This window comes from Aquarana catesbeiana, linkage group LG01, assembly GCF_042186555.1.
Source record: "Aquarana catesbeiana isolate 2022-GZ linkage group LG01, ASM4218655v1, whole genome shotgun sequence".
NCBI classification, from domain to species: domain Eukaryota; kingdom Metazoa; phylum Chordata; class Amphibia; order Anura; family Ranidae; genus Aquarana; species Aquarana catesbeiana.
The window spans coordinates 627,638,664-627,662,384 of record NC_133324.1 but is presented as its reverse complement, the minus strand read 5'-3'; the positions used below and the strand labels follow the sequence as shown (position 1 = coordinate 627,662,384).

The 23,721-nt window shown below is 42.8% G+C and overlaps 1 protein-coding gene across 2 annotated transcripts in view; it reads left to right on the top strand.

The window, feature by feature from the left end:
* Window positions 1-207: 207 nt before the first annotated feature.
* PPM1K (protein phosphatase, Mg2+/Mn2+ dependent 1K) overlaps window positions 208-23,721 on the top strand; it is a 38,224-nt gene continuing 14,710 nt past the window's right edge. Inside the window, exons 1-4 of one of the 2 annotated variants that reach the window (XM_073600866.1) lie at window positions 208-398; window positions 4,614-5,134; window positions 5,235-5,335; window positions 21,517-21,682. In XM_073600866.1, the coding sequence (XP_073456967.1) occupies window positions 4,689-5,134; window positions 5,235-5,335; window positions 21,517-21,682 (713 nt within the window). In that variant the 5' untranslated portion in view covers window positions 208-398; window positions 4,614-4,688. Of the gene's footprint in view, window positions 448-4,613; window positions 5,135-5,234; window positions 5,336-21,516; window positions 21,683-23,721 lie in introns of both variants that reach the window. The other variant, XM_073600872.1, reaches the window with a different exon arrangement.

Below are 23,721 nucleotides of genomic sequence, written 5' to 3'. Positions count from 1 at the left end.
GACTTGTCACAGTCATGTGTTCTCATCCACAACACTACTGATTGTTAATGATTCCAAATAACCCAAAGCACAACATAGGACCCAGCATGGGTGGGGGGGCGGGCCTGCCGTTCCTACACACCTATTGGTTAATGGAGACTCAGTCATCCAATAGGCGCTGAGAACTGGGTTAGTCACGGAACCCACCCCCGCCCCGCCTCCTGTATTGCTCTCTGGTAAATAGCCAAGTCGTGGAGGCGGCGGCTCTAACATTTAGTGGCTATTGGCTAGCTTCCTCTGAGGGGCGGGAATAGTGGTAGCTGGTTGGTCGGCATTCTGTGGAGAATTCAGTTTGTATGTAGCAGTCGGTCAGAGCAGGATTACCCTTATCTGCGGTCTTCTGGTTGGAGCCATAGAAGGTGAGAGACCCCTGAGCTTTCCTGAGGCGGCCTTCTGTGAACATTCCATGTAAGGTGCCCCCCCGCTGTGTTTAGTATGTTTTCCCGTGTATGTTGGGTGTTGTCCTGAGTGTGGTGGAATGTCCGGCCTGCGGGGAGAGAAGAGCGATAAGAGCGAGGTGTGATAGCGCTGTGTGCGGGGTGGGTGTTGGCGTTCGGCCTGTGACGTCACGCCTGCTGGAACCTAGAATGTTCCAAGGTGGTAACTGATCCACACCTCGGACATCGCTGTGTGTGGTGCTCCGAGCGATCGGTCATCGCAGCTTAGTGACACGGTGATCTCTATACAACAGGTCACCCTAGTGCTGCGTGTATCAGTTTACAGTCATCAGAGCCTGGCCGCCATGGAATCTCAGACATTGCCTCCATTCATTGGAGGGAATCTATTAAAACTGGAGCAGCTGGGCATAGCAACCAATCAGCTTCTGTCTTTCGTTTACAAAGCTTAACCAAACAAGGTAGGAGCTGATTGGTTACTGCGCACAGCTGCTTCAATTTAGATTGTCTGTATAGAGGACATGGTGACCCAGTTCTGATCAGACCTGAAAGGCTTACATCTATAGATCTTCACATGAAGGATTCGGGAGTGGATTGGGGCTGCTGCTAGATTCCTGTTCTGTTGGAATATACGGGCAGTCCCCAGTTATAGTTTTACAGTGATGGCTGGGAGAATATCCCATCCGCTACCATCACTGCGCTTAAATCTTCAATGCAAGTTCAAACCTTGGGACCCCTTACACTTTTGTGTGTGGTGTGTTTTTTTTTTGTTTTTTTTTTCCGTTTCAGGCATCAATTTATGCAAAAAAAAAAAAAAAACGTGTGTGTGTGTATGTGTATGTGTGTGTGTGTGTGTGTGTATATATATATATATATATATATATATATCTATCCCTGCCCTCAAGGAGCTTACAATCTAAGTTCCCTAACTGAAATTCATACATACACATAGTAGGGCCAATTTAGACAGGATCCAGTTAATCTACCAGCATTTCTTTGGAGTGTGGGAGGAAATACACACAGGGAGAACATACAATCTCTAGGCAGGTAGTGCCATGGTTGGGATTTGTACCGATGACCCTAGTGCTGCCAGGCAAAAGTTAGCCACTGAATACGCAGGCTAAAATAAAATGGCTTTGACTTTTATTACATTCTCCAGTGTGTCTCGTTTTAAAAAAAAAAAGGGGGGGGGGGGGGATAGGAAGTAAAATTTTCCTGTTTGTACCTACAGGTAAGCCTTTAATAAGGCTTACCTGTAGGTACTGTAAATATCTCCTAAACTTGCACCGTTTAGGAGATATTTACTATGCATGTCGACATCATTAGTGCATTCCCTCTGAGGGTACTTTCACACTGGGGTTGGTGTCCGTTAAAGCGATACTGCTAGTTTTAGCGGTGCTTTACTGTCGTTTTAGCAGCGTTTTTTATTGAGGGAGATATATCATTTTTATTTAATTTTTGCATTCCAGTTGGGTATACAGAAAAAGATAGTGTTTCACAAGCGCTGAGAAATCCGTATATAAATCACAAATGCAATACGGATTTTGTATTCTACTTTTACAGCAAGTAATGACAACCGGTTTAGGCCTGTAGAATTAGTATTTTTAGAATTCCACTCCTTTTTCATATGAGTTTACCCCACAGATACCCTCTAGGTATTTTATGTTGGAACTGGATTGACCAAAAGTAGACCACGTGAGGAGGATGGGTAAAGTGGGTGTGGTAGACGAGCAGGGGCTATGTAAAAAAAGCTTTTGTTGACACATGGGGGGGGGGGGGACCTGCTAGTCAGGTACAATAGTAAAATCATCTTGATAACAGTCTGAGCAACACAGTCAGCAGTAAATGTGGTGTCCCTTTGCAATTAAACTTGAGTGGAAATTAAATGTACCCAGGTTGCCCAATTATTATAAAATATATCATTTATCTTGGCAAAGGTGTATGCACTGCTCAGCTTCCATGGTGGAATAATTTTTTTTGCTATCCAATAATTGCTCAAAGATATTCGCGTTTGCTTCCAATATGTATCATATAGCGATCAAGGTGAACTTATTACTTTTAAATTTGCTGGCCTCCTGAAAATGCATTGGCTATTGCTTCAACATTACAGCAGACACTGACCTGGAAGCATGCAACCACTGAAAGCAGAATTCCTGCTCTGCATAGGTTGGTGGTTCAGAAAACACAAGAACAATTGAATCAGATTGATAGTTGGCTTTGCATTTTTAGAAGGTGTGTAAACGGCAATGGCATATTTTTCAATTTTTTTTGGGATCAATCGGGGCCAGTTTACACCAGGAATCTGCTGTGCATTCCTGTGCAATTCACTTGCAGTGCGATTTGAGCCTATTCATTTTGAATGGGCTGAACTGCACCAAAAGTAGTGCAACTGGATGGCATGGTACTTCTGTAAAATGTAGCGCTAAACCAACATGTCACTACAAATTTTAACTTGTTGCCCCCTTATGCTTTGTATCTCAAACAAACACCAATATCAAATCAAACTTAACTGAATAATCTTTCTTGGAAAACACTTGTGTATCTCTCGTTTACCACTACAGTGCACACCACCACTCCTCCCCACCTCAGTGCTTCACTTTTACCAGATGTGCTCTCATCTAGCGGCTATGACCTACCTGTAAATGTCAGGTCATATATGGTTTGTGTCCCCTTTTAAATGGGATCAATATACATTCCGTATCCCCAGCAGCAATCCTCTCTCAGCTGGACACCACCATACATGCTGCATAATAACCTAAGGAAGTTCACAGTATTCCAGTGCTTTTCCTTTAAAGAGGAAGTAAACCCTGATGGCTGTTACTTCCTCTTTGTTTCCCTGCAAAGGTAAAGCATAATGGGCTACTATGCATCCCATAGTAGCCCATTATGTGACACTTACCTGCAGGAGAAGCCATCGATGTCCCCGTCTTCCTCGCTAGTAGCTAGCGTCCGTTCTCCACCCCTCTTCCTTTTCGGGGCCGCGAACTCCGGCTCTGTGACTGGCCGGAGTCGCGTGATGTCACTCCCGTGCATGCGCGCGGGAGCCGCCTTAAACAGCATGACCCGAGCTAGAAAAGGCACAGCGTGCCCTTTAAGTCCGACGCATGCGCAGAAGAAATCGCCCTACGGCGATTTGCAAATATCTCCTAGACCATGCAGGTCTGGGAGATATTTCAAGCACCTACAGGTACGCTTTATTCTAGGCTTACCTGTAGGTTAAAGTGGTTGTAAAGGGTTTACAAATACTTTAAATTGACCTCCAGTATATCCAGTCCTTTCCCCTTTAACTCTCCACTCAGACACATTACAAAAAGAAAACTCTGCGTAGTGCCTCACCTTTTAAACTGTTTATTTACACACTCAACCATAATGACTCACATTTAAAGCTCGGTTCACACAGGGGCAACCCGATTTACAGCGTGACTTTGCAAGGCGATTTGGAGGTGACTTCAGCGCGACTTGCAACGTGACTTAAAGTTGCCTCCAGGACAGGCGACTTTGGCTGTGGCCAATCACAGAATAATCAGCACTGTGGGAGGGGGTTTACTGGGTAAACGTGGGAAGTACCTGTGTAAATTATTTTCTTTTTCGTGTAAAGTTGCTTCAATATAGATGGAGATCTGACTTGGAGGCAACTTCCATTGAAATCTATGGGTACAAGTTGCATAGACGTTGCCTTGAAGTAGTACAGGAACCTTTTCTGAAGTCGGAGCAACTTCAGTAGTGTACATTAAGACGGCCCTCATTCACTTCAATGGAATTTCTTATGTCCAGCGACTTGGGGCAACTTAAGGTCTGACAAGTCGGATCCCAAGTTGCTGTAGTGTGAACTGGCACTTGTAGGTGCACATTGCACCAACAAACACAAGCATATGAATCTGTGCAGCTCTCCTGTCATTCACATGTATATTTATTTTTTAAGTGTTGGTGGGTGAAAGCTGCTATATTCTACTGAAGTGTTGTGTTTTTTTTTTTTTTGTACCACTTTCTGGTGTAAATGAGCACTCAGTCTATAACTTCTTGTAACATTTCATAAAAACTTGCTGGCCATTGTAAAGTTCTACAATAACTCAGAGGGGTACCGAAAAGTATCTTGCGCTTGTATTTTAACGTTTTGTTTTCTAACCGCAATGGTATATAAAGTAAACTGTCTGTTTCTTTTCTTTTTTTAACTTGCAGTTTATTCCATTTGAATACACTGAAGAGATCAGATCGCAAGTTTTTTCTTTAAACTACACTCTGTTTAGACAAGGAATGTCAACAGCGATCTTGGTTACATTTGTAAGGCATGGAGGGTCACAGGTAAGAAGAGGAGCCTTGCTGAAGTCCCGCATATTACAAGAGAACACCCGCGTGATATCGGCCTGCCACTGCTCCAGTGTCAGCCGCAGATCGTTCTCATCACGCTTTGACCCTGACAGTAGTGGGCGTCCTGCCACCTGGGACTCGTTTGGCATTTGGGACAATCGAATCGATGAACCTATTCAGCTTCCACCCAGCATTAAGTATGGCAAGCTCATTCCGCACATTAATTTATCCAAGGTTGGCTGTTCTACACAATTAGGGAAGAGGAAGGAAAACGAGGATCAGTTCGACTATGCCAAATTAACCGATAATGTCTTGTATTTTGCTGTGTATGATGGGCATGGAGGGGCTGGAGCAGCAGATTTTTGTAACCGATTCATGACACAGTACATCAAGTAAGTTTGCATTTATTTGTTACGCTATTCAGTTAATGATGGAGTATTGTGTCAATGTCGAACGTAGCTCAAGCTTATACTATGCTTATTTTGCCAACAGGGAGTTCCTCAAACAGGAAGAAGATATGGAAAAAGTCCTGACGAAAGCTTTTCTAGAAATTGATAAAGCATTTGCAAGACAGGCTCATCAATCTGTTGATGGTACGTTCTCCATTTACATTGATCAAAAATTTACATTGGGCTCAGTGTGGGAAACTATGATCAGGTAGTGATGAGGGAAGGATATTACCTTACGGTATAGTACTGGTAGAAATGTTAAGGGACGTTGTAAAAATCATTAATTGTGACACTTGCCAGTCATTCACTGATGGTTAATCCTTAACTGTATAGTAACCATCTCAATACAGTGCACTTTCACCCCCTTCCTGCCCAGGCCTTTTTTCAGCTTTCAGCGCTGTCACACTTTGAATGACAATTGCGCGGTCATGCAGCACTGTACCCATATGATTTTTTTTTTTTTTTTTTTTTTCCCCCACAAATAGAGCTTTCTTTTAGTGGTATTAAATCACTGCGGTTTTTATTTTTTGCGCTATAAACAAGTGTGACAAGTTTGAAAAAAACACAATATTTACTTTTTTGCTATAATAAATATACAAATTTTTATTTTTTAAACAAATTTTTTCCTCAGTTTAGGCCGATACGTATTCTTCGACATACTTTTGGTAAAAAAAAAAAAAAATCGCAATAAGCGTATATTGATTGGTTTGCGCACAAGTTATAGTGTCTACAAAATAGGGGATAGATTTATAGCATTTTTATTATTTATTTAACTTTTTTTTTTTTTTGGCGGACATATCGGACACTTCGCATTTTTTGGGACCATTCGCATTTTATACAGCGATCCGTGCTATAAAAATGCTCTGATTACTGTATAAATGTGACTGAAAGGGAAGGGGTTAACACTAGGGGGTGATTGAGGGGTTAATTATGTTCCTAGGGAGTGTTTCTATCTGAAGGGGGAGGGGACTCGCTAGGGGAGGAGACCGATCGGTGTTGCTCTATACTGAGAACACACATCGGTCTCCTCTCCTATGACAGGACAGATCCATGGTCCTGCTGTGTTACCGGGGAATTGCGGGTGCCCAGTGACACGGCTGGCTCACGCGATTGGCGGCGCGCGCCCCCTGGTGGGCCGGGAAGGCGAGGGCGTCATATGACGCCCTCCTAGAATGGGAGCCGCGTCACCTGGCTGTCATGACAGCCAGCAGGCGGCAAGCAGTTAAACATGAGCACTAGCTAGCTTTTATTTGCATTGAATATTCCACATATGTTCCCTAATTTGTCATGGGTGATTATTTATTTTTTATTATAGTGTCCTAATATATATCTATTACAAGGTTAGTGGGCCAGCCATGAGATCTCAATAGTGATTAAAAGGATAATTTGTAGATCAATGTTTTGTTTTAATAGGTTGGTAGAAAGTCTACAGTGTTATAGAAATCCCTCAGATTCTGTTTTATGATGATATATGTTGATGTTATTGACCCAAATTAAGTAGCGCAAATATATACACTGAGATGTGCTGAGGCCTGCTTTTAACGTTGCAATTGGCTTTAACATGGCAGAATGCTTTTGCAAAGGTCTAACCTATGATGTACTACACAGCATTGAACCATAACATATGATGCCTTCTATGAGTGTGGCTATGCATCTAATGCTACCTGAATAATGATTAAGTAGCCGTTGGAATCAATATGAGTATTTGTGTATCCCTTTGCCCACATTAAAATTAAAAACCTGAGATTTGAGCAAAATGGGTTTAACCCATTCAGATTATGATTCTAAACAAAACTTTTTCTGCCAGTGCTAGCTTTTTATTGTAAGACCCCTTTCACACTGGAGGCGTTTTTCAGGCGCTTTAGCGTTAAAAAAAGCGCCCGTAAAGTGCCTGAAAGAAGCCTCATCTGCAATCCCAATGTGAAAGCCCGAGTGCTTTCACACTGGGGCGCTGTGCTGGCAGGGCGTCAAAAAAAGTCCTGCAAGCAGCTTCTTTGCAGCTCTTTCATATTTTTGCCACCAGGCTGGGTGCGCTGATGGCATGAGCCCTTTCACACTGCCAGCCCCAGTGTGAAAAGGGTCTTAAGCGGCGTTTTTCAGGCGTTGGCAGTGTGAAAGGGCTCGGGCTTTCACATTGGGATTGCAGATGAGGCTTCTTTCAGGTGCTTTTTTTAACGCTAAAGCACCTGAAAAACACCCCAGTGTGAAAGGGGTCTTAGACTTGATGGTAGAGAAAATGTTAGTAATGCTATGGGGTTTTTTGTGCTCTAAACTTCTTATGCTCTAAAATACATTGTACAATACACAATGGACCTCATTATCAAATGTATTGATTATGGTCCTGAAGTAATAATGCTTACTAAGTGTGTCCATCATCCCTGTGGGCTTGACCACTTAATTACATAGGTTTGTTAGCTTTAAATGCGGTCTCTAAACCCCTATAGCCATTTGCCTAGCTAATATGCAAGCTAATATATGAGACTCTGCCAAGTTCGGATATTTCCAATACCCTGTCAGACTAAAGTTGAATTGGCTGGGTAGAAACTCTAGTCTAATCTTCTTCCATTGGTCTCTATCTTAGAATTGTAAAGGAAACGTGTGTCCGTTGTGAAAGAGAGTGTTTGGTCAAATTGACTATCGGCCCCCTTTGTGTAAGCTGCTGGGGTTCATTTTGGCCATTTTTCATTTGTTTAAATACTTGCACTATATTATACTAGATGCTGTATATAGAAAAGGAACAAGTATTGCTTGTCTGTTCCAAATGCTGTGGAAGCAAGCTATTCATAGTATAGGCAGCCATTCTGTGAACTGGAATTCATCCTATCGGTTTACTTAGGACTCATAAAGACCATTTCAGCGCGTATTCCTATTACATTGGAAGTCTGCAGTTTATGGCCTCTGCATTTTGTGCAAAAAAAAAGTACTAGTTACTTACCGGTAACTGTCTTTCTGGGAAATCTTCCAGGACGGCACACCTGAGAGATGAGAGGCTCCTCCCCACAGGAAACACAATCAATCAACAGCTGTTTTAAGTCCACACCCTTCCCCCTGATCCTCAGTTTGTAGAGAAGTAACTCCTGAACCTGGTTCACAAGGGAAATAATTCCTCATAGATACTCACCTTCTAGTGTTCTAAAATTTTCCCTCCTCCAACGGGTGGGAAGTAGGCCTGCCGTCCTGGAAGATTTCCCAGAAAGACAGTTACCGGTAAGTAACTAGTACTTTTCTCAAGTCATCTTCCAGGACGGCACACCTGAGAGGATAATCAAGTACCTCAGGCCTACCTTGGGGTGGGACCACTGCAAGACTCTTGGCGAACCTCGGTTCTGCAGTAAGCTTTACCTTTACTCCATATGCTTGATGAAGGTATCTTAGCTGGATCATGCGGCTGATCTGCCGGTCTACTCCACCGGTGTCCCTGCCTTCTCTGTTTCGGATGCAGGATCTAGGTGGAGTGGGCTCTTAAAGATGGAATCAGAAAACATGTTAAACTTGTAGGTTATCAATGTTGCCTGTCACACATCTACCAACAATGGCCTATTCTGCCTATAGGTGCTGTTTAGAACCACTAAAAAGATTAATCAGAGACCTGTGTTGTAAGACAAGGACACTACATTGATCCATAAGGGGGCCTGTCTTAACACAACCCTGTCCAGGGAAATAAAACTGCCAAAAAAGGGGGGCCCCTGACAGACAACCCCTTTTTGTTCATTTTTAGCTTTACGTCAGCAAAGACTGAAGGGAAACCTACTTAAGGGAAATAGATTAACAAAAACTTAATCCCTGGGTTTAAGGCATGCCCAATCTATAGTTTTACTTACGCCTGAGAGCCTACTCAGGAGATTAACATCTATAGCAGGAGAAGAACACTCATATTGCTACATCTAGTTTTGCTAGAAGGGCAAAATGAAGGCCATGCACCGAGCTGTAACCTATTTGGTCGGGTATACATGTTTATACTTCATCTTCAGGCCATAAAACTCCTCTGAACGGAACTTCCTAAGTTCTTATTAAACAGGGCGATTCATTATCGCCTTCCTCCAGTGACCCATAACTCTACTGGGCTTCAACCCTAGGAAATGGCTCTGGCATCCCTGAATGTAAGGGGTCGAGGCTTTCTGACATGTGACATCTGCACCAGAACTCCTGGCCCTTTCACGGAAGAGAAGGCTAAAATACAAAAAGGTGATACATGTATTATTAATATCACAAATAAAAAAAAAAAACATAGATTGTGGATATAGCACAATAGATTCAGACAGAAAGGACACAAGCATAGACATCAATGTTGTGTATCTGAGTGTGACTAGCTAAACCAAAATATCAAATATGGGAAGAGACCCAAATCTGAACCTCAGTCTGGTTTTCTGATGTGCGGCCAATATGTAAGCATTAAGACACAAACACACCTTAAATGCTGCGCATTTCTGAAGTGCAGCTAGCTAGGTCATAACTGGTAAATACAGAAAGGACGGGAACCCCCTTTTACAGTGGTGTTTTACTGATGTACAGCAAAACAAGGCTATAAAGAGAAGACAGACCCAAACTTCTATGTTGCGTATTTATGACGAACCACCAAGTACAGTTATAAGACAATCCTTCCTGTTATGCAGTTCTGTAGTGCAGTTACATAGAACCAACAGAGAAAGAACACAAGCAACCTACAGCATTGTGTTTTTCTGAAGTGCCATAAGGTAAGGCAATATGAAACAGAAAGCACCAACAAGCTTCAATGTTGAGTACTTCTGCTGTGCAGCAACATAAAAACAAAGAAACAGACAGCCTTTACAGCTGCGATCTTTCTGGTCTACTGCAAAATAAGGCAATAACTCCACAATGCGTATTCCTGCAGCATTGCAAAACCTGAACCAGAAGGGACAGATAAGCTTAGGGTTCCCACACCCGTGCGACCCAACCTGCCACTTGGGACTGCAAGACGCATGAGAAGTCATACTATGGCTTCCAAAGGGTATCATTCGTGACTGCGCGACTCCAGGTCGCAGCGTATCCAGCAGTCCCTGCTTACGGAACCACAGACCTCAAGATTACACAGGTCGCAGGAAAAGCAGTTTTCGGGTCGAACAAACAAGGGGTCCCCATACTGTGGCTCCCTGGAGGAGTGCAGCCAACAACCCCCTACTGTGTATACCTAAGAAACAGCAAGGAAGATCAATGAGAAACACCACTTACTGCTGTGCCTTTCTGATATACGGATGATAAGGCAGTAAATATAGGACATACAGGACACAAACAATGTTCAATCTTTGTGTATGTCTGATGTGTAGCATACACCAATACTGAGCAGAGATGTCATTACCCTCAATGTGTCTCCCTGCTGAGCAGCAAAAACAAATCAGAAAAAGACAAACAACCTTCACTGTTGTGTCCTTTCTGATATGCAGCCAATAAGGCAGTAAACCTTCAATTTTGTATGTGTCTGATGTGCAACAACAATCTTGAATAGAGATAGCACATCCATATTGAAGTGATTTGGCATGCAACTCAACATGTCAAAGTCGCATGCCTAAAATCAGCAGCCATTGCCGTTAATAGCGCTGTCTGAATCAGCACGTCACTTTGTGGTGCTGCACCGATTACCAATGGCAGTATGTGTACTACCCATGGCACAGGTTCAATTTGTATTTTCCAACAAAATCAGGACCATCCATCTTCACTGCTACCTTTCTGATAAGCAACAAATAAGGCAGTAATACAGGACCCACAGACAAACTTCAATCGTGTATATCTCTAATGTGCAACAATCTAACAATTCTGAATAGAGATAGCACATCCATATTGAAGCGATTTGGCATGCGACTCACATGTCAAATCGCATGCCTAAAAGCGGCAGCTATTGCCGTTAATAGCACTGTCTGAATCAGCACGACGCCACCTTGTGGTGCTGTACCGATTACCAAAGGCAGTATATGTACTACCCCTGCCATCAATCTTTCCTGCTGCCTTTCTGATAAGCAACCAATAAGGCAGTAATACAGGACACAAAAACCCCACAGACAGACCCCAATCTTGTGTAGGTCTGATGTGCAGCAATATAACAATTATGAGCAGAAATGTCATCACCAGACTCAATGATGTGCGTTTCTGGCGTGCAGCACAAAACCAGAAAGTACAGACCACCTTCCCTGTTGTATTTTCTGATCTGTAGCCAAACAAAGCAGTACCTTTTAGGATATAAAGGACACCCAACAAGCTTCAGCAGAGATGTCACAAATCTCAATGTGTACTTTAGTTGTGCCACCAAACAACCCAGCAAGGACAAACCTTCACTACTGAGGTCTACTGGTGAGCAGCCAAGGAGGAGTCATGGTGTATCCCTTTATGAAATAACCAAACAGGAGCAAATTATTTCATAGGCATAGCCTGGGCTGTAGATACTAATCCTTCACCACCAGTGAAGGAACCAATCCTAAAATGGTTGGACACCTTACTATAGTAGCTGTTGTCCTACCTTACCTCCGTAGATTGAGCAAACGCTAGCCAGCTCATACACGGGTGGGGCTGATCAGTAACTAAAGTCTCAATGAGCCCAGCCCTAGAGACCAATATAAGACCTCTAAAAAGGGTGGTTACCAATTTAGCCTGGAGGTAAATGGCCATCTGCAGCCCTTAAAGAAGCAATCATATAGCCATCTAGCTCTTGCATATATTTGCACAGAAAATCCTTAATCAAAGGATATAGGAAAAACGATTTATGGTAAATCGCTTTTAGATCTGTCACTGAGTGGACTGTAGCCCAAACCAACAAAAAGGTTTTTCTTACCCCCTGCATTAAAATATAACCACAATGTAAGAGTGGAGTGGGAGGTTGGAGCTTATGAAAAGTTACCCATAGCAAGCAACCCCCAAAAGGAGGATCTGTCACAAGGGAACCCCTTACTGTGCCACACAGAAGCTTGGTCCCTGCCACATTGTTGAAAGTTAGGTCAGCTTTTAAGCATCTTGGAGCAACTTTAAGCAGATTCCTAGCAGCTGGGCTAATAGGGCCAGATAACCTAGTGCACCTGCTGAGCAAGGGAGCTTACTCCTGAATCCTTCAACCATTGCACCATTAAAGGGGTTGTAAAGGTAAAAATTTTTTCACCTTAATGCATTCTATGCATTAAGGTGAAAAAACTTTTGACAGTACCGCCGCCCCCAGCCCCCCCGTTTTACTTACCTGACGCCTCGAATCTTCGCTCCTCGTCAGCTTCATTGCAGCTCAGCCTGGTCGCTGATTGGCTGCAGTGGATGGATTGAAAGCAGCGCAGCCATTGGCTCGCGCTGCTGTCAATCACATCCGATGACGCGGCGCGCCGGGGGGCGGGGCCGAGTGATACAGCGAGCGGCTATAGCCGCCGGCTGTATCACGGGAGTGCGCCCGCAAGCACTCACCACCGTGCGAGGGAGCTCGCATGAAGGTGGTAAATGCTTGCGGGGAGGAGCTGAAACAGCCGCCGAGGGACCCCAGAAGACCAGGTTCGGGGCCACTCTGTGCAGAACGAGCTGCACAGTGAAGGTAAGTATAACATGTTTGTTATTTTAAAAAAAAAAAACATCTTTACAACCCCTTTAATAACTTGTTCAGTGGTATACCTGGCCAGTAAGGAACTCTTTGTTCTACCAGGTCACCCTCTTTGCTGTATTCACCCCTACTAATGTACCACAACCGGGTATGTAGGGAGAGGCTGACAACCTACTGTTGTGATAACCACAGTGTCTCTGCTATAAGAGGAAGCTGTGGCTGGTGGTTTTTAGCAGTAGCTTCTGGGCTATTTTGTTATGGAGACCCCAGGTCCTGCACTGCACCACTCGGTAAATACAGGTGGAAGGGGAAAAAATGCCTTACCTACCTCTTTCCCATCTGAGGTGGTTTAGGCACACTCGCTCCTCTGCACCACTTGTCCACCATACAGCATCTCTGATGTAGGAGGGAGCTGTGGCTGGTGTCTTTAGCAAAAGCTTCTGGGCTATTTGAATCCAGACCCCAGGGGAGATTATCTCAAATGCCCAGAAACCATCTGGCTGGGATTGGGGATTTTTGACTCACTGTTGTCTTCCCCTTTTTCCACAGCCACCGGGCTTGCTTTTCCATCCTTATGGTCCACACGCAAGGAGGCTAGCCGCCAAAGTGCCCCCCCCCCCCACAACTGCTGTCCTTTTTAGGGAGCTGCAAGGTTAGGCTGTGTCCTGCACAGTCAGTATATACACATGGGGGGGGGGGGGGCGGGGGGGCAATGCCGTACGTTCCTCATTCCCATGAGGTGGTTTAGGCAGACATTCACCATAGTAAACTATGAAGGAGGATGTGGGCGCCTGCTCCTGCTGACTCCAGCCTTCCCTTCTGGGTAAGAACGCGGGTCGTTCAGGCGGTGCCCTCCCCAGCAGCCCACGCGAGCTACCAGGGACCCAGGAGTCAGGGGATACGATCCCCCTGGAAAGAACTGACGGCCAGCACCCCCGTCTGAACGGACGTCCAGACAGGTAAAGGGGGGAGACAGGATAAAGGCCCCTGAAGTTCTGGGGACACCACTGTACCCAAGGGCCTTCAGCTCTCAGGGGGGCTTTCCCAGTTTCTGCTGCCCCCCCCCCCCCCCGAGGAAAGGATAGGGGAACCCCCCGGGAACTATAAATATATCCCGCCAGACCCAGAGGCTTCCCAGGCATTTGGTCCGGCTCCCAGGGGGAGACCACCAGCCCCAGGCTTCGGTCATTTGGAAAAAAACAAACAGTTTCGCCGTGTAGGGAGAAACACAATCAAACTGAGGATCAGGGGGAAGGGTGTGGACTTAAAACAGCTGTTGATTGATTGTGTTTCCTGTGGGGAGGAGCCTCTCATCTCTCAGGTGTGCCGTCCTGGAAGATGACTTGAGAAAAAGTGTCTCCCCATATAATAGGCATGTTTGCCATTTAGACCCCTTTCACACTGAGGTTGTTTTCAGGTGTTTTAGCGCTAGACATAGTGCCTGAAAACTGCCTCCCATTCATTTCAGTGACTTTTCACACTGCTTGCGGGACGTTAGGAAAAGTCCTGCAAGCAGCATGTTTGGGAGCGCTGTATACAGCACTCCCAAAACGCCCTGCTCATTGAAATGAATGGCCAGCACTTACAAAGTGCCTTCGGAAACGCCTCAACACAGGTGCTTTTAACCCCTTCTTTGGCCGCTAACAGAGGTTAAAAGCGACCCACTAGTGGCCGAACAATGGCGCTTAAACGACGCTAAAACAAGCGGCACTTTATCGCTAACATGGCGGTCCCAGTGTGAAAGGGGTCTAACTGCTTATTTTGCTCCAATTTTAATTCTTTATGCTTGCTCTTTCATGTGGTGTTAGAACGTGCACTGGTATACTTATAGAGCACACTATTATAATTCTTCTTATTCTTATACAGGATTTATATAGCGCCAACAGTTTACGCAGTGCTTTACAATATAAAAGGGAGACCATACAGTTATAATACAATAAAATACAAGAGGATTAAGAGGGCCCCGCTCAGAAGAGCTTACAATCTAATACTAATGTATCAATTTTTTATTTCTAAAAAATAAGAGGACTTGCACATTAGTGATGATGACCAAAGTTCACTTGTCAGTTCAGTGTATTTTAGAGCTTACGAAGTCTGTTTATATAGATAATTGACCTATTGCATAGCCTCTTGTTAAGCAGTGCCATTATATCTTATATATTTTTAAAAATAAATAAAATGCTCGGCTTGCAACACTAAGGAGACCTAAAAAGCTGCAAATAAAAATGGTAATTTTTATACAGTTGAAATCAGGATGTCTTTAATAAAAAGCTGGTGCCTTTCATTTAAGTGAAAATGGCACTAAATATAGGGTGTTTTATCTACACACTTTGAATAGTTAGAAAAAGATTTGAAGGGGGTTTTCCTGGTAAAATCTGACAGATGCTTCTCCTTTTGTAATGAAAAATACCAACTTCAATTACCCCCTATTTTGGGAGGAGAGAGATTTTGTCCCCAAGGGTGATTCTTCTCATCCCTGCAGGTACTGTGGAGCAATTCCTCCTTCAATTTACAGCAGAAGCTTTGAAATTGTGAAGGTTCTCTCAGCAGCTCTGTTACACAAACTCGCTCTCTCAGCAATGACCAGGCCGCCTTTCCAGCCTTCTAACCTGTGAACATAGAGCAGGTACTCTGGGAGAGGTGATGAGAGAATACAAGTTCAGAGCTTTTGTTGTGAGCTTAAGGATAAAATTGTTCCACAGTGCCTTTTAGCAAGAACAGTCAGAACTGGTTTTAAGGTGAATTTACTGTTTGATAATTTGCAAATTCTTGAATAGCCATAACCTGGCTACAGGCTGCCTAATAAAACCTCTTATCTTTCAGTTATACTGTTTTTGGGATGTGCTGTGTAAATACCAGGTCTTGCTATGGGTATGAAAGTAAATAATTCCTTGTGTCTGAGTTCTTTGAACAAAAGATGGGAGGGTAGCACTTTGATTTACTCTGTGAGTCCCCTTGGAATAACACATCAAGCTATAGCTTTGTTTACTTCTACATTTTCTTTCCATTTATGCAATGCATTGTTTCTTGCAGCTTTTTTCCCTCATCTTGGTGTTGCAGTGCTGTTTTGTTTGATAACCCCCCGGGTGAATTTCCTATTTGCCTCTGTGTGCGTGTTATTTATGGCAGAGACTGCACGTGGTGAGCAGCTCTAGGCTTGGAGGCCCCGGACGTTATAAAGCTGGGCTTCAGTGGAAAGGGGAATCTCCCATATTTTGTCCCAGGTGAAGGAGTCCAGCGGTTCCTAGCCTGGACTACAGGAAGGTCCCAACATCCACTTTGCCACATTAGTTGAGATGAGCATGACGTAAAATAAAAATGTCCAGTGAGTGTTAAGATATATCCTGAAAGATCTCAGTTTTTTGTTTTTTGTTTTATAGTGCTGTTGAAAGGACAGAATATTTTAAACTAATTTGTGTATAGCTACAATTTCCTTCTGCAAGACAACAAATTAGGCACACTTGACACATTTGATCACTTCCATAATGAAGCACTTCTAGATTTTGGAACAATGTAAACCGAATACCTTATTCTGTTGTGATTTGTATGGCAGGTTGTTGTGTAAAGCTAGGGAATAGCTAAAGAATACACCATTGATTTAATATAAGGGGAGGCATGAATTTGTTTAATTTACCTGCCAATGATTTGCATGCACTGTTGTGAAACCGGTGAAATTGTTTTATTGGTTGCACATTATCATTGGTCTTGGTAGAGACTTCATGAAGCCTTGTGAATAAGCCTTCATAATACTACCAAAAAAAGTAAACTTTTTTTTTTTTTTTTTTTTTTTTTTTTTTTTTCTTTTTTTTGGCTGCTTGTGTTTCTAACCATAAAATATTATGAATATCTACAAAGGCAAAGGGCATTTTAAAGTTGAATTAAACTTGTACAAGAAACTGTTCCAAAATCTAGGAATGAACCATCAGCATTGTAAAATTAGCCAGCTTTAGTTCTTTTTTTTTTTCTTTTTCTTTTTTTTTTTATCTTAAGCTAATACTTTATTTTTATATTAAAGCAGGTGTTGTGTTTAACCTGGAATGCAAATTTAGCCTCTAACATCACCCTATGGAGTTTGGTTGTAATAGAACAAATACCTGAGCAGCTATTTATCCATCATGCCTGCTGCTGAAGGTCCTACATTGATCTGACAGCGAGATTGGTCTAAATGTAATGCTGTTTTTTTTTTTTTTTTTTTCCCCCCCCCCCCCCAGTTAAACTAGTTTTTGGACTGGTTTGACCAAAGAAGCCTTCATTTTTACCGTATTTCTGATGTAAGAATGATGCAATGTGTCAATTACGGGAAATTCTAACGTTCTTCCTACTTGCTGTTTTTTGTAAATGAGTACCTTCCCTACAAAATCAGCTACGCCTAATATTTACTGAATAAAGTGTACCATTACTAGTTCTTCACTATGTATTCTAATCTCTCCTATGTGTTCTGTAGTTAGGGGAGATATTCTATGACTCTAGTGCCCAGCGAGCCCAGCTACTTTATATTTGTTCATAGTTCTTTCTTCAGAACAATTGGCTGATATTAAGGAAGTAAACTTCTTTTACTGACTTTTATCTATAGGTAAGCCTTTAATCCACGCTTACCTAATAGGTTGTGTAAATATCTCCTAAAGGTTTAGGAGATATTTATATTACATGCAGCCAGTGACTTTACTGGTGCATGCGCTCTGAAGGAACAGCCACCGCGCCATTCCTTCCAAGCCCTGTGCCATGAACGGTGGCTCCGGCCAGTCAGAGCCGGAGCCCGCAAACCTGGAAGCAAGACGGGTGAAGATGGAAGTGGCTTGTCTTCTATCCTTAGCCCCTGGCTGTCCCTAAAACTGCAGGGTTTGTTTACCCAGAGCTTTCAGAAACCCTTGATTTAATGACAACTGCTGAAAATGGAAATGTATAAACAGCAGATATTTCTCTCTGCTCCTTTTTTCATTTACCCTGCATCAAACTGTCCATCCAGAACTAAAGGTTCATAACCTACAGTAGCTATTGTACAAATAGAGAAAACAGCCATTGGTTCCCAATATATATATATATATATATATATATATATCTCTCAAAATAAAAAAGACCTGGGGGTCCTAGTAGATAGCAGCAGCTTGGCATTGCATGCCAATGCTGAGCCTAACAAAGCAAACAGAATATTGTCATGCATTAAAAAGGGGATCAACTCCAGAGATAAAACAATAATTCTCCTGCTCTACAAGACTCTGGTCCGGCCCCACCTAGAGTATGCTGTCCAGTTCTGGGCACCAGTCCTCAGGGAGGTTGTACTGGAAATGGAGCGAGTACAAAGAAGGGCAACAAAGCTAATAAAGGGTCTGGAGGATGTTGGTTATGAGGAAAGGTTGTGAGCACTGAAGCTTGAAAGGGGACATGATATCAATTTACCAATACCGTACTGGTGACCCCCACAATAGGGATAAAACTTTTTTGCGGAAGGGAGTTTAACAAGACAAGTGGCCACTCATTAAAATTAGAAGAAAAGAGGTTTAACCTTAAACTATGTAGAGGGTTCTTTACTGTAAGAGCGACAAGAATGTGGCATTCCCGTCCAGGTGGTGGTATCAGCGGGGAGCATCGTTGGTTTCAAAAGACTATTAGATGGGCACCTGGGTGACCACGACATGCAGGGATGTGCGGTGTTGTACTGACATAGCCGCACACGTGGGTTGGACTTGATGCACTTGTCTTTCAAGCTCACCTCCTATGTAACTAAGACACACTTGATTCCTGTTAAAGCCTGATCTCGCTGTTGTCAGAAAATCATGACCAGCGGCATAGGGGCAGTTGGCACATATACTGTAGGCATTACACAAAATAAAGAGTTGGCACAATATTTTTTTTTTTTTTTTGTCTTGCTGAACTAGTTGCACCAATTAAATCAATAAGGAAATATTAAAATCTGAGAATTGTGACTCTGTATGTTACAATGCGTGTGGAATTTCCCCTCGTGTAATTACAAATTTGACCTATTTTTGGCTTCACAGTAATAACACCTGCTTTAATGTAGAATGGCAAAATCGTATAACTGTAAAGCAACAATGTTTAAATCATTAGCCATCTATAATCTCATTTATGACATGGCACGATACATACGGTCACTGTCGCCACGCAGATTCTGTATGGTGAAGACAATCTGTTATAAACCTATGCCTTGGTTTGACTTGGGGGGGGGGGGCAGGAATGGTCGCTGTTAACATAAAGCAGGGATATGCAATTAGCGGACCTCCAGGTGTTGCAAAACTACAAGTCCCATCATGCCTCTGGGTGTCATGCTTGTGGCTGTCAGTCTTGCTATGCCTCATGGGACTTGTAGTTCTGCAACAGCTGGAGGTCCGCTAATTGCATGTCCCCGACATAAAGGATGCCATTTACTTACCTTTCCTGCTAAAAATGCTAGCAAAAGAGCTTAAATGCCCTTATCCTGTAAGACAGGTCTGCCCACATTTTGACAAAGCCATGCTTTGGCTCTGCTCTTTTGGGCATTAAATTGGGACTTGGTTTCATATTAACTTTAATACCCTTTTTATCAGCCGAAAAGTGAAGAAGTATAAAGGAAAAACTGTATAAATGCTACACATTTTATTCTGTCATTCTACAATTTATAGGCCAATTTGTAACTTTAACATAAAAGGTCTGTGTTTTAAGGACTCGTGCACACAGGACGTTTTTACAGTTGCTGTTAGGGGTGTCGGACTTTTTATTTTTTAAACTCCCCTCCATGTTGGCCTGTGTCCATGCACACATAAACCATCAGAGGGGTTTGGCGGCATAAGCGTTTAGGGGCAGTAGAAAAAAACGACAGCCTGTACGTTCAGGAGCTGTAAAAAATGTCTGACGCTGCTAAAAGCAGCTTAACGCTGTTAAGCCGCGTCAAGATTTTTTTTTACATGTCAAAATCAATTGTTTTTGAGAGCCCATTGATTTGAATAGAAGTTGGATCATGATGATCTGACTTGCAGTGCGACTTGTGATCTGAGGATCTTGAAGAGAGATCCCCTTAGGTCTGGTATGGATTAAAGGGGAACCCCCCATGGCAAACGGCGTGGGGGTCCCCCCAAAATTCATACCAGGCCCTTATCCGAGAATGCAGGTCAGGAAAGGGATGAGCGAGCACCCCCTCCTCCTGGATCATACCAGGACACATGCTCTCAACATGGGGGGGATAGCACCTTGTCCCCACGTTCCACTTCAAGATCCTCAGCGCACAAGTCGGATCATCATGATGTGACTTTTGGTGCACTTCTATTCAAATCAGTTGGCTCTCATGATGAACCCTCTCCAAAAAAAAAACACACATTTTGGATATAGATGCACAGTATAACTTAAGTGGGGTACACACTATAAAAAAAAAAACAATTTTGAGTGGAGCGCTTTCGTCCAAACAATCATACGATTTTTTTTTTTTTTTTTTTTCCTATAGTGTGTGTGTAACATTTATCGTAGGTGAACAGAATGAACAATTTTCATTTTTAATGTGTACAGTTTTCGTACAAGTAAAATCAGAAAAGGGAGACTGCGCATGATCAGAAACAATAAACAACAAGAAAGCCATTTTCCTTTATCGGTTCCGATTTGCTGTGAGACGAGGAAAATTGGACAATCGTTCATCTGATTTTCTTAGTGTATACCCCACTTTAGATTCTCTAGCCAGCCATGTTTTTTGCAATTGTCAAATTTTAAAATGTCTCTTCTTGGCAAACATGGCGACAGCATTTTAATTTTATAGTAAGGTTCTTAGACTTCTGCACCTATTACTAGCTTGGTGCCTCTTCGGAGGTCTTTCAGACCCTATGGGTTAAAATATAAGTAGCTTATTACAGGAAATTTGACACCTGCTGCACACTGGAAGTTTATCCTTTTAGGGCCAGTTCACACCAGATGCAGTTCCGTTTTTCTCTGGACCAATACAGTCAGTTCTGGTCAGTTTTTGCACCAGAAACTGACTGCATGGTGTGAATTAGAGCCATTGAAATACATGGAAAACACACTGCATGCATTTTTAGTGCAGAAAAAAAGCACACGGAACTGCGTCTGGTGTGAACTGGCCCTTAGAGATATAGTTGAAATATGTATTACGTGGGGTTAAATTTCTAAAGGCAAATAGACTGTTCATTTGCAAGGAAATTTTCCACAGAGCTCAGTGAATGAGAAGGTTTGCTAACACTTATCATCCACTCACGTGCAAGCAATAATACCTTTTTAAAAAAAAAAAAGAAATTTAAAAAAATAAAAATTAAGAAATTTCACTAAGATGTGGGAAAAATTCTCTTGCAAAGTGAACAGCCTATTAGCCTTTAGTAAATCGACCCCCCCCCCCCCCCCCCCCCCCATTTTTAAAGTAGGATTGCTAGCTTTTATAGGACGCCCCCCCCCCCCCCCAATATACCCATCTATATATTTTTTTTTTTTTTTCTCCATTAAAATGGCAATGGTAGGTCCAAAAGGGATGCTGGGAAGGGTTACAATGTTTTGGGGTTGACCTTGCACTCAGGTGTTAGTACACATCCTGCATACACATACATACACTTCTAAAAGGAATGGTATTTTCAGATTTTGAAATTTTCTAAGCTTTTAACAGTTCCTGTATAATCTTGAATTACATTACATGAAACATATTTTGTATTTATAATGCATGTATTGTGCCATGTTTTATTCAGCATGCAAATGTGTACATTTTCTACTAACGCATAAAGTTAGGAATGCAGAATCATGATTTATTATTGGCATTGTGCTTTTTAATGCACCATCCAATTTTACTGTTGTAATAATGCTTTTGTTTATGGTATTTTAGCAACTCTCTTGAACTGTGGGACCACTGCAACAGTGGCTTTATTGCGTGATGGCATTGAGCTAGTTGTGGCCAGTGTTGGTGATAGCCGAGCTTTGTTGTGTCGGAAGGGAAAACCACTGAAGCTCACAATTGATCACACACCTGAAAGAAAGGAGGAAAAACAAAGGTATAGTATTCAATTTTACTTTTTAAGGTGAAATCTCAATGTATTGGGCAGTGCTTTTAAGACCGCTTTACTCTTATGCCAAATACACACACAAAATTTTTTAGCACATCTTGAGATCACACTACCAAAAGTTCATTGAATTGATACCTTTGCTCAGTAATTCATTTATTAAAGTGGACCTTTTATTCAGGTGTAACTTGGATACAGTAATCTGACTTGAATGGATAAAGTAGAGTAGCTGAAATACATCGCTTCAGCTCTAGGTTCCTTCTGCGCTTGTCACATTTAATAAGTGTAATATTAGCCAGCCACATCTTGTTCTTTCCATTCAAACTAAATCACCTGAGCCAGTCAGCAGGCTTTTAAATTGGGCCTGCTTTAAAGGTTCTCTTTAAAAATTAAGTCAGCAGTTGCGCATACTGTAGCGGCTGACTTTTAATATTGGGACACTTGCCTGTCCTTGAAATATCGCTGAATTCCATCAACTGTCGGGTGCTACCACCATTGCCGTTCACGGCCGGGTCCCTACTGTGCATGCGCAAAGCGTGCTGCGCTCTTACTGGCCCGGCAGCAGGGGAAAGACAAGGGAGAATGAGGCCAAACTTGTGACGTGGTGCGATCCAACCAGGTAGCAGCCCCCACAAAAGGTGCCAAATGTGATCAAGAAACTGCTGATCAAAGAAATCTAATACAGATAACTTGGAAAAGGGCAGTAGGGGCCCTTTGGGCAATAAGCATAGAAAAGAGAAACTGTCAGTGGTAGTAAAAATTTTAAAGAATTTTTTTTTTTTTTTTTTTTTTTTTTTTTTTCAAATCAATGTGTTGAATGGAAGCAAGACCCAGTTCCTCCATCCACACATTCTAGGTGGATGGGGGAATCCTACCCCCTGAGGTTTTGTATTCTGAAAGAGGACTGGCAGCTATAGCCAGTGGTTCTGATTGAGTGGGGAAAATTGGACAGGCTGATTGTACGGAAGTCGATCAGTAGAGTGATTTTCTGTACAACCAGCCCAGCCATGCATGGATTTGAAATTCATCCGGTCCCTGCTGAACCAACCAAATTTCAGTCCATGTATGGCTGGCTTAGGGAGCGCTTCACAGTGAATTGGCTATAAATTCCCTGGAGCTGTTGGCGCTGTCTCTCCTCCTCTGCAGCAGCTCCCTGACACTGGGATGCCATAGCTGCTGGATCATGACTAGACCAGATTTAAAATGGTTAAAGCAGAATTCCGGGATTTTTCAAAAATCCCCCATTAGTAGAACACCCCACACAACACTAAACAGTTATTACATTTGTGAAATTCCTTACCATTGAAGAGAAAACTCTAAATGAATTTTCAGGAAGTCAGCTTTCTAATTCAAAAAAATGCATCATCTATTCTGCCAGGGAGGATCTGTTAGAACAGTGATTGCATCATATCCTTGTCTCTCCCATGAATCTTTGGGATTGGAGTGAATGTGGGGGGTACACTAGGCCTGTACATGTAAATGTGAACGCGCCCATTTCAACTTAAATCGCACCCCCTCATTCGCCAGCCATACTACTCAGTGACCCACAATATGATGGGTTACATACAGCCTTATAAATGCAAAGCATGTCTGTTCTCTCCCCTCCAGACACAGCAGGAGATAAACATATTGCCCTTAGTTGCTTTATGTAATCGTTACTGAACTGTACACACGTCCCATAATATTATACACACTGTACTCTGCTGTAATTCAGTATTAGAAATATTCCTTCTCCTGCTGCAGCTTTGATATCTTTCTAACAGCAACCAGTGACCTACCAGTGCAGAGCGGGATCGTTATTGGAAATCACCTGGATGCCACAGCAGGGATCTTGGGCTGTGACAGGTATTGTATGTGAAATACTGATGGCTGTTATGTCCCGCCGGCATTGGAACAGTGCCCTTTCAATCGCAGTGCCGGTCGGCGTGATGTTACGGCGATCGCTATTTCACATATAATACCTGTCACAGCCCGAGATCCCCGCTGTGTCTGGATGATTTCTGATAACGATCCCGCTCTGTACGGAGATG